Consider the following 12616-nt stretch of genomic DNA (forward strand, 5'->3'; position numbering starts at 1 on the left):
AATAAATGTCCTCTATGTCTGAGACTAAAATATACCGTACTGGAATCATAAGACCCTGTCTACCATACGGCTTATCCCAAACAATGTCTGTGACCACTAATTAAAACTATGGGAAACACTATTGAAAGGAATAGAAGAACAATTAACCTCCTGTATAATAAGAGTGAAGAATAATATCCCCGACCGGAGGGTCACAGGATATACAGCATCTATATATAGTATAGTGCACCGCCAGCAAATATCACCGCACCACACACAACACACAAACTGATGGCTCAGGGAATCTCAGGCTAAACAACAGTGTCTGTCATCTCTCAGGTCCAAGAAGAGAAAAGAAACAAATACAATGCCACCTATATCCAGGAATGTGAGTGTGCGATATCACCTGCCTACATACAGAAATGAAACTGCTATAATACTGCCCCTATATACAAGAATATAACTACTATAATACTGCCCTCTATGTACAAGAATATAACTACTATAATACTGCCCCTATGTACAAGAATATAACTACTATAATACTGCCCCCTATGTACAAGAATATAACTACTATAATACTGCCCCTATGTACAAGAATATAACTACTATAATACTGCTTCTATGTACAAGAATGTAACTACTATAATACTGCTCCTATGTACAAGAATATAACTACTATATTACTGCCCCTATGTACAAGAAAAGAACTACTATAATACTGCCTCTATATACAAGAATATAACTACTATAATACTGCCCCTATGTACAAGAATATAACTACTATAATACTGCCCCTATGTACAATAATATAACTACTATAATACTGCCCCTATGTACAAGAATATAACTACTATAATACTGCCCCCTATGTACAAGAATATAACTACTATAATACTGCCCCCTATGTACAAGAATATAACTACTATAATACTGCCCCTATGTACAAGAATATAACTACTATAATACTGCTCCTATGTACAAGAATATAACTACTATAATACTGCTCCTATGTACAAGAATATAACTACTATAATACTGCTCCTATGTACAAGAATATAACTACTATAATACTTCCCCTATATACAAGAATATAACTACTATAATACTGCCCCTATGTACAAGAATATAACTACTATAATACTGCCCCTATGTACAAGAATATAACTACTATAATACTGCCCCCTATGTACAAGAATATAACTACTATAATACTGCTCCTATGCACAAGAATATAACTACTATAATACTGGCCCCTATGTACAAGAATATAACTACTATATTACTGCCCCTATGTACAAGAAAAGAACTACTATAATACTGCTCCTATGTACAAGAATATAACTACTATATGTCACGCTTCCCGGTCCCCTTGTTCCGTTCTCCGGTCCCCGTGGCCCGCTTCCCGCTCCCCGGCGGCGTCCCCTGCTCACCACTCCGGTCCCGTCCTCCTCGTCCCCGCCTGCAGCCTCCACGCGTCCTGCTCCCCGCTCCCGGCGCTCCTCTGCGAGGTGGGACTCCCAGCCGGGCGCTCCTGCCTCCTCCTCACCGCTTCCTGGACTGACTTCTGGCACACGGGCCTCGCGCATGCGCATTAGGGCGCGCGCGGTCATTGACCCTTTCTTAAAGGGCCAGCACCCAGAAACAGGATATTGCATAGAAAGGTACAGGGTATATAAGGGTTCTCTTTCCTGGTGGGCGGGGCCTGTTCTACGTGTTTAGTAAGCTAGTGTTCAGGTCCCCTATTGCTTTGCCTTGTACCTTGCCTGCATTAACCCTGTCCTGTCTCGTAGAGCCTGTCCTGCCAAGCCAGCCGCTCCGAACCACGCTCATTCCCGTACCCTGACGGTGACTTCGGCGGATATTCCACCATCTCTGCAGCTCCGCCAGTCTCCAGTCCCTGGCTCCGCTCGGTGACCCGTTCCATCGCTCAGCAAGTCCCGGATCCCGCCTGACCTTACCACCTGGCCTCGGACTCTGAGCCTCGTCAAGCGGACCACCGTCCAGAACTCCATCCACCTTTCCTGCTCCCATACGGACTGTCCGGCTACCAATAGTGCTTCGGCCGCCGTGCACCCAGACCCTCTGGCGGGGTGACCTGCCTGGCTGCCTCCTCAAGGGAAACCGGTGTACGGTCCAGAGGTTCCACCACCCGGACGTTACACTATAATACTGCCCCCTATGTACAAGAATATAACTACTATAATACTGCCCCCTATATACAAGAATATAACTACTATAATACTGCTCCTATGTACAAGAATATAACTACTATAATACTGCTCCTATGTACAAGAATATAACTACTGTAATACTGCTCCTATGTACAAGAATATAACTACTATAATACTGCTCCTATGTACAAGAATATAACTACTATAATACTGCTCCTATGTACAAGAATATAACTACTATAATACTGCCCCTATATACAAGAATATAACTACTATAATACTGCCCCTATATACAGGAATATAACTACTATAATACTGCTCCTATGTACAAGAATATAACTACTATAATACTGCCCCTATGTACAAGAATATAACTACTATAATACTGCCCTTATGTACAAGAATATAACTACTATAATACTGCCCTTATGTACAGGAATATGACTACTATAATACTGCCCCTATGTACAAGAATATAACTACTATAATACTGCTCCTATGTACAAGAATATAACTACTATAATACTGCCCCTATGTACAAGAATATAACTACTATAATACTGCTCCTATGTACAAGAATATAACTACTATAATACTGCTCCTATGTACAAGAATATAACTACTATAATACTGCTCCTATGTACAAGAATATAACTACTATAATACTGCCCCTATATACAAGAATATAACTACTATAATACTGCCCCTATATACAGGAATATAACTACTATAATACTGCTCCTATGTACAAGAATATAACTACTATAATACTGCCCCTATGTACAAGAATATAACTACTATAATACTGCCCTTATGTACAAGAATATAACTACTATAATACTGCCCTTATGTACAGGAATATGACTACTATAATACTGCCCCTATGTACAAGAATATAACTACTATAATACTGCTCCTATGTACAAGAATATAACTACTATAATACTGCCCCTATGTACAAGAATATAACTACTATAATACTGCTCCTATGTACAAGAATATAACTACTATAATACTGCTCCTATGTACAAGAATATAACTACTATAATACTGCCCCTATGTACAAGAATATAACTACTATAATACTGCCCCTATGTACAAGAATATAACTACTATAATACTGCCCCTATGTACAAGAATATAACTACTATAATACTGCCCCTATGTACAAGAATATAACTACTATAATACTGCCCCCTATGTACAAGAATATAACTACTATAATACTGCCCCTATGTACAAGAATATAACTACTATAATACTGCCCCCTATGTACAAGAATATAACTACTATAATACTGCTCCTATGTACAAGAATATAACTACTATAATACTGCTCCTATGTACAAGAATATAACTACTATAATACTGCTCCTATGTACAAGAATATAACTACTATAATACTGCCCCCTATGTACAAGAATATAACTACTATAATACTGCCCCCTATGTACAAGAATATAACTACTATAATACGGCCCCCTATGTACAAGAATATAACTACTATAATACTGCCCCTATGTACAAGAATATAACTACTATAATACTGCCACTATGTACAAGAATATAACTACTATAATACTGCTCCTATGTACAAGAATATAACTACTATAATACTGCTCCTATGTACAAGAATATAACTACTATAATACTGCCCCCTATGTACAAGAATATAACTACTATAATACTGCTCCTATGTACAAGAATATAACTACTATAATACTGCCCCTATGTACAAGAATATAACTACCATAATACTGCTCCTATGTACAAGAATATAACTACTATAATACTGCTCCTATGTACAAGAATATAACTACTATAATACTGCCCCCTATGTACAAGAATATAACTACTATAATACTGCCCCCTATGTACAAGAATATAACTACTATAATACTGCCCCCTATGTACAAGAATATAACTACTATAATACTGCTCCTATGTACAAGAATATAACTACTATAATACTGCTCCTATGTACAAGAATATAACTACTATAATACTGCTCCTATGTACAAGAATATAACTACTATAATACTGCCCCCTATGTACAAGAATATAACTACTATAATACTGCCCCCTATGTACAAGAATATAACTACTATAATACTGCCCCCTATGTACAAGAATATAACTACTATAATACTGCCCCTATGTACAAGAATATAACTACTATAATACTGCCACTATGTACAAGAATATAACTACTATAATACTGCTCCTATGTACAAGAATATAACTACTATAATACTGCTCCTATGTACAAGAATATAACTACTATAATACTGCCCCCTATGTACAAGAATATAACTACTATAATACTGCTCCTATGTACAAGAATATAACTACTATAATACTGCCCCTATGTACAAGAATATAACTACCATAATACTGCTCCTATGTACAAGAATATAACTACTATAATACTGCCCCCTATGTACAAGAATATAACTACTATAATACTGCCCCATATGTACAAGAATATAACTACTATAATACTGCTCCTATATACAAGAATATAACTACTATAATACTGCTCCTATGTACAAGAATATAACTACTATAATACTGCTCCTATGTACAAGAATATAACTACTATAATACTGCCCCTATGTACAAGAATATAACTACTATAATACTGCCCCTATGTACAAGAATATAACTACTATAGTACTGCCCCTATGTACAAAAATATAACTACTATAATACTGCTCCTATATACAAGAATATAACTACTATAATACTGCTCCTATGTACAAGAATATAACTACTATAATACTGCCCCTATGTACAAGAATATAACTACTATAATACTGCTCCTATATACAAGAATATAACTACTATAATACTACCCCTATGTACAAGAATATAACTACTATAATACTGCCCCTATGTACAAGAATATAACTACTATAATACTGCTCCTATGTACAGGAATATAACTACTATAATGCTGCTCCTATGTACAAGAATATAACTACTATAATACTGCTCCTATGTACAAGAATATAACTACTATAATACTGCCCCCTATGTACAAGAATATAACTACTATAATACTGCCCCTATGTACAAGAATATAACTACTATAATACTGCCCCTATGTACAAGAATATAACTACTATAATACTGCCCCTATGTACAAGAATATAACTACTATAATACTGCTCCTATGTACAAGAATATAACTACTATAATACTGCCCCTATGTACAAGAATATAACTACTATAATACTGCTCCTATATACAAGAATATAACTACTATAATACTACCCCTATGTACAAGAATATAACTACTATAATACTGCCCCTATGTACAAGAATATAACTACTATAATACTGCTCCTATGTACAGGAATATAACTACTATAATGCTGCTCCTATGTACAAGAATATAACTACTATAATACTGCTCCTATGTACAAGAATATAACTACTATAATACTGCCCCCTATGTACAAGAATATAACTACTATAATACTGCCCCTATGTACAAGAATATAACTACTATAATATTGCTCCTATGTACAAGAATATAACTACTATAATACTGCCCCCTATGTACAAGAATATAACTACTATAATACTGCCCCTATGTACAAGAATATAACTACTATAATACTGCTCCTATGTACAAGAATATAACTACTATAATACTGCCCTCTATATACAAGAATATAGCTACTATAATACTGTCCCTATGTACAGGAATATTACTACTATAATACTGCCCCTATGTACAGGAATATTACTACTATAATACTGCCCCTATGTACAGGAATATTACTACTATAATACTGCCCCTATGTACAGGAATATTACTACTATAATACTGCCCCCTATGTACAAGAATATAACTACTATAATACTGCCCCTATGTACAAGAATATAACTACTATAATACTGCCCCTATGTACAGGAATATTACTACTATAATACTGCCCCTATGTACAGGAATATAATGAATATATATAACAGGCATCTCTGTACAGAGGAGTTTCAGTATCTTGCGGTCTTTGTAAAGGCTGTTTACATGAGACGTCAGTGGTGAATGATTTTGTGCACAGATGGTTTATAGTAATCATTAATAATTATTACCTATTGATCACACACTGATTATTTCTTGTTTGTTATTGATGGCTTTTATGCTCTTAGCTATAGACTAGAAACCTTCCTTTCTCCTCAGGATAAGCCCTTGTGTATAAATCTATCTGCCGCTTATAATGGACGTTGTGCGATCGCTTGTTCTCCGCTCTATCACATGTATATAATCCATCAGGACTTATATATGAATGTACCTTCTCTAGAATTGGCCATCAATATCCGATCACTACATGTCCAATGTGTGATCGCTCCCGTTTGCAGCTTTCACTGTGATGTATACAGTACAGAGCCGCACAGCGCCACACCCTGAGCTGTGGTCGTACTCAGGTACTGCAGCTCAGCTATTATTGATGTGAACAGGAGCTGAGTTGTGGGATGTCCCTGTAGCACCATAAGAGCAGGAAGAATATACAGATGAGTAGCCTCCCTGCCTGCCCGATGGGCCGGCCACCGCTGCCAAAGTGTCCACATCTCTTATACCGGTCACTGGTCATAGTGGAGGGACAGAGATACTCCATACCGGTCTACCCTCAGAAGACCGGGCGTCAGTGATGTAAAATGGGGGTCCATGGCGGATTGTCCTGGGCACCAAACTCTATGGTGGTCTGAGCTCACTCTCTCCCCCACTGCTGCTCCATCTTGTCCGGGTGCAGATTAGGGTGAGGACTGGGACTGGGTTTATTGCTGTGGTTAAGGAGCTTGGGTCAAGAAGAGGACTAGAGTTAGGTCTATGATTAGGACAAGGATTAGATTTATTAATATTTATACGAATCAGGTTAAGCTATGAACTAGGTCTATGTTTAGGACTAGGGTTGTGGCTAAGACTTGCTTTGGTCTATTGCTATATCTAAGGTGAGGACTAGAGTTAGGTCTATGATTGGGACTAGAGTTAAATCTACTGTATTACTACTTATAGGGTTCAGGTTAAGGTGAGAATTCGGGTTAGGGCTATACTTAGGACCAGGGTTAGATCTATTACTATTTATAGGGTTCAGGTTAAGGTGAGTACTAGGGTTAGTTGTATGATTAGGACTAGAACCTAAGACTAGGTTTGGGTCTAATACTATAGTTCGGGATTAGGTTAAAATGAGGCCTAGGGTTCATTCTTTGAATAGGACTAGGGGTAATACTAGGGTTAGGTCTATTAATATGATTAGGGCTTAGATTAAAGTAAGGACTGGGGTTAGGTCTATGATTAGGTCAAAGGTTAGTGCTAGAACTATGGTGCTCAGGTTAGGTTAAGGACTTGGGTTTGGTGTCTACTTAGGACTAGGGATAGGGCTAGAGTTAGACCTAATATTATAGTTAGGGCTTAGGTTAAGGTGAGAACTAGGGTAAGGTCTATGATCAAGACTAGAGCTAAGACTAGGGCTATATTTAATACTATGGTTAGGGCTTAGGTTACGATGAGGGCCAAGGACAGGTCTATGATCAGAACTCGGGTTAATACAAGGGTTAAGTCTATTAATATAATTAATGCTTAGATTAAGGTTAGGACTGGGGTTAGGTCTATAATTAGGTCAAAGGTTAGGGCTAGAACTATGGTGCTCAGGTTAAAGTAAGGACTATGGTTTAGTTTTGATGTATCAATAAGGTTAAGGCTAGGGTTAGATCTATTATTATGACCAGGGTTTAGGTTAAGGTGAGGACTAGGGTTAGGTCTATGATTAGCACTAGGGTTAAGGGTTAGGTCTAATACTATACTTAGGGCTTAGATTAAGGTGAGGACTCGGGTTAGGTCTATGATTAAGACTAGGGATAAACTTAGGGTTAGGTCTAATACTATGGTTAGGACTTAAGTTAAGATGAGGCCTAGGGTTAGGTCTATGATTAGGACTAGGGCTAAGACTAGGGTTAGGTCTATTAGTATAGTTAGGGCTTAAGTTAAGATGAGGCCTAAGGTTATGTCTCTGATTAAGACTAGGGCTAAAATTAGGGTTAGATATAATACTATAGTTAGGGCTTAAGATAAGATGAGGCCTAGGATTAAGTCTATGATTACCACTAGGGTTAAGACTAGTTTTAGGTCTAATACTATACTTAGGGATTAGGTTAAGGTGAGGACTAAGGTTAGGTCTATAATTAGCACTAGGGTTAAGACTAGGGTTAGGTCTATTAGCTCTAGACTAGGGTTAGGTCTGTTAGCTCTACTTAGGGCTTAGGTTAAGATGAAGACTAGGGTTAGGTCTATGATTAGCACCAGGGTTAGTAGGTATAATAGTATACTTAGGGCTTAGGTTAAGATGAGGCCTAGGGTTAGGTCTATGAATAGGACTAGGGCTAAGAATAGGGTTAGGTCTATTAGTATACTTAGGGCTTAAGTTAAGATGAGGCCTAAGGTTAGGTTTATGATTAGGACTAGGGCTAAAATTAGGGTTAGGTCTAATACTATGGTTAGGGCTCAAGTTAAGATGAGGTCTAGGGTTAAGTCTATGATTAGGACTAGGGCTAAGACTAGGGTAGTATAGTTAGGGCTCAGGTTAAGGTGAGGGCTAGGGTTTGGGCTAGGACTGGGTATAGTGTGAGTCCTAAGGTTAGGGTTATGACTATGGTTAAGGAAAGTCCTAGTTTTAGGGATCGGGTTAGATTTAGGGTCAGAGTAACAGAATAGTTACTTTAAATCTAAATAGAAAACAAAAGTTGACTATCCCTATGTTTCCTGCTGCTGCCGATGGGACTTATAACATCTCCCTGTTTTCTTCCCAGTGCGCCCCTTTCATTCTGTATAGGGTAAAAACAGGGGTTTTTTTACAAAAAGACACCATTGCCCCTATCGAAAATACTAAAAAAAAAATATATGTATAAAAAAAAAAAAGAAAAGATCAGTCATCACCAGCTTGCTGACGGTTTCCAGCTGCCACCTTACTTTCTTCTTTACTTTAAAAATAAAAAGGCAAAACTAGTAAAAAGTTTCCCCCAAAAGTGTTTACCTGCTTCAGCCAAACGTTGGTCGTCATCATTTGGTTTTTCTCATCCTGCAAAGAAATAAAAGAATAAAGACAAGAAATAAATATGGGACCAGAAAAGGCAAAATAGAGCCAACGGGGGCCGTGTCAGGGGGCACAAGACCTTCTCCGGATCAAAACTCGGAGGAGAAAAGTTTAAGACCGGCACCTAAACGGCCTCCGCCGGGCACGGGCTCGAAACGACTCGTCGGCAAAATCGAGGATTCCCGCCGAAGATCTCATTACCCGGTGGGGCCGTCTGGCGCCATCAATAAAGAACGGAATCCAGAAGCCGCGGAGAAACATATAAATATTTATGGACTTAAAATGAAAGAAAAATAGCGTTGTGTTCCATATCTCCCAGTGATGATTTGTGATTCCGCTCCACCCGAGCGTGCCGCCATCAGATTAATATCAGGTTATTATTTATTGGTTCATTAATGTATATGGCGGCATTACGGGAGGACTGAGCCTCGCTCTGGGGGGATTGTGGAGTAAGTGGCCTAGTAACGCCGAGCCCATCTGATCCTATGTGTCTGGGGCGAATGATTATGTCAGTAATTGGAAGCCAGAAATAATACAAAGAATGGAGGAACAGCGGGGAGCGGCGAGGAAATGCAGGATTACTGCATGGTGCGGTATATACCGCCCCTATATCAGCCGTATATATCTACCGCACCAACAGTATCTGATTTACGTAAGTGCTAGGTAAATAATGAGTCTCTGCGGGATGGAAGATACATTGTATCTTATCAGAAACGTTCTTGGAAACCTATGGGAACCTTTTATTCCAGTTTTTTATTTATTTTTTATCTTAATATTTTGTTAAATTTTATTTCTTTTTTGTGATCCTCTTGGGATTACGATATACATACTAGCTGTAGTACCCGGTGTTGCACGGGATAGTAACTGTCTCTCTGTCTCTGTAGTACCCGGCATTGCCCGGGATAGTAACTGTCTCTCTGTCCCTCTCTTTCCCCGTCTCTCTTTCCCCATCTCTCTTTCCCAGTCTGTCTCATTCCCCGTCTGTCTCGTTCCAGATCTGTCTCGTTCCAGGTCTGTCTCGTTCCAGGTCTGTCTCGTTCCAGGTCTGTCTCGTTCCAGGTCTGTCTCGTTCCCCGTCTGTCTCTTTCCCCGTCTGTCTCTTTCCCCGTCTGTCTCTTTCCCCGTCTGTCTCGTTCCAGATCTGTCTCGTTCCAGGTCTGTCTCGTTCCAGGTCTGTCTCGTTCCAGGTCTGTCTCGTTCCAGTAAGCACTCAAAATTATTCCATGAACCAATTATAATAAAACATATTTTATTGATTAAAACTATACACAAATATTAAAAAGACAAACATAGACCATACAATAGAGGGGAAGGCACAAGTGAATGGCCAAGGGAACCAAAAATATAGTGCTGTTACACTATCAATTCATCAATTTTTGTATAATCAGTAATTATATATACGGTAAAGTCAGAATACACAATTGATGGGATATAACATTGGTACACTTATATACAATTAATGAGTCAAGATACAAAATCATAATTGGCAAAATGTATATGTCAGCATTTGATATGTGCAGTATTATTCTCATACTTGTATACAGAGATTCACCAAACCCATAATGACAGAAATTGAGTTGTTATATAAATCTCCGTGTCTAAAGTCACATAAAATACATAGGCATCATGTGTCAATTATAAGGTAATGGCAGATAGCACCCATTGATGCAAGCTATAGAAGTGGCAAATAAAAAACCACTCACTCAGATGAACTATAGCATTGTTATCATCTGTCATATATCATCAAAATAGGTAAAGAGTTCAAGGATCTCCATCAATGATCAAAACTACCCACTGACATGGAAGTGCAAAACCAAGACAGCAATTATACTGTTAAAGGAAATCACCTAACAGCATCAGTTTCAACCAATATCATGGTATTAATACCAAAGCTACACCGAGGCCAAAAAGAGTTAATAGCCCACCCTCACCAAACACTCCAACGACCGTTTCGCAACCGCTTTGTCAGGGAGTGAGGTGGGTGGCGCCGCCCGATAATCATGGTGTCTTCTGGACTTTCATTACATACAGCTGCCATACAGGTATTTAAGATATCCACGAGCCCACCCACCTCACTCCCTGACGAAGCGGTTGCGAAACGGTCGTTGGAGTGTTTGGTGAGGGTGGGCTATTAACTCTTTTTGGCCTCGGTGTAGCTTTGGTATTAATACCATGATATTGGTTGAAACTGATGCTGTTAGGTGATTTCCTTTAACAGTATAATTGCTGTCTTGGTTTTGCACTTCCATGTCAGTGGGTAGTTTTGATCATTGATGGAGATCCTTGAACTCTTTACCTATTTTGATGATATATGACAGATGATAACAATGCTATATTTCATCTGAGTTAGTGGTTTTTTATTTGCCACTTCTATAGCTTGCATCAATGGGTGCTATCTGCCATTACCTTATAATTGACACATGATGCCTATGTATTTTATGTGACTTTAGACACGGAGATTTATATAACAACTCAATTTCTGTCATTATGGGTTTGGTGAATCTCTGTATACAAGTATGAGAATAATACTGCACATATCAAATGCTGACATATACATTTTGCCAATTATGATTTTGTATCTTGACTCATTAATTGTATATAAGTGTACCAATGTTATATCCCATCAATTGTGTATTCTGACTTTACCGTATATATAATTACTGATTATACAAAAATTGATGAATTGATAGTGTAACAGCACTATATTTTTGGTTCCCTTGGCCATTCACTTGTGCCTTCCCCTCTATTGTATGGTCTATGTTTGTCTTTTTAATATTTGTGTATAGTTTTAATCAATAAAATATGTTTTATTATAATTGGTTCATGGAATAATTTTGAGTGCTTAGTGTTTGGTTATATTCCTGAACTTGACCTTGTTTAAGGTATACCTGGGATGAATATCCTCCTGATTATAGGTTTTCTGGTTGTGTTTTCAAGGAGAAACCCCGTAATGGACTTTAGGACTCGGGATAGCAATTGGCTATCTAAACTATCCACGGTTTTTAAGGATGGTGGCGTTGTTAATGTTGATGGTGATGGTGATGAGATTTTGAGAGACAAACAGAGCTTAAAGGAGCTGATTATGAAACGTACCAAAATATGGTGGAACAAAACTACACTTGAGCAATATGTACTGCGTAGGTTTATACCCAGGGGCTTACGCATACAAACCTTCCCCTCATTTCCCATGGAGGAAGCTCCATTGACTAAAAAGTGGGAAGAAGCTTGTGACATATGCTCATTTACATTCTTAGATATTCTCATTGAAGTGGATAAGAAAAACTTGATTTCAGTGGAGGAAAAAATTCAGACCCTTCAGGCAAAAATTAAGAACAAATTGACTGAAGAACAAATGCGAATGTTCCAG

General features: G+C 38.1%; 1 protein-coding gene across 4 annotated transcripts in view; it reads right to left on the minus strand.

The window, feature by feature from the left end:
• Positions 1-12616, minus strand: part of CHRNA2 (cholinergic receptor nicotinic alpha 2 subunit) — a 164855-nt gene that overhangs the window by 39257 nt on the left and 112982 nt on the right. For all 4 annotated transcript variants that reach the window (XM_075341297.1, XM_075341295.1, XM_075341296.1 and 1 more), the window contains one exon: positions 9190-9234. In XM_075341297.1, the coding sequence (XP_075197412.1) occupies positions 9190-9234 (45 nt within the window). The remainder of the gene's footprint in view (positions 1-9189; positions 9235-12616) is intronic.

This window comes from Anomaloglossus baeobatrachus, chromosome 3 (assembly GCF_048569485.1).
Source record: "Anomaloglossus baeobatrachus isolate aAnoBae1 chromosome 3, aAnoBae1.hap1, whole genome shotgun sequence".
NCBI lineage: Eukaryota > Metazoa > Chordata > Amphibia > Anura > Aromobatidae > Anomaloglossus > Anomaloglossus baeobatrachus.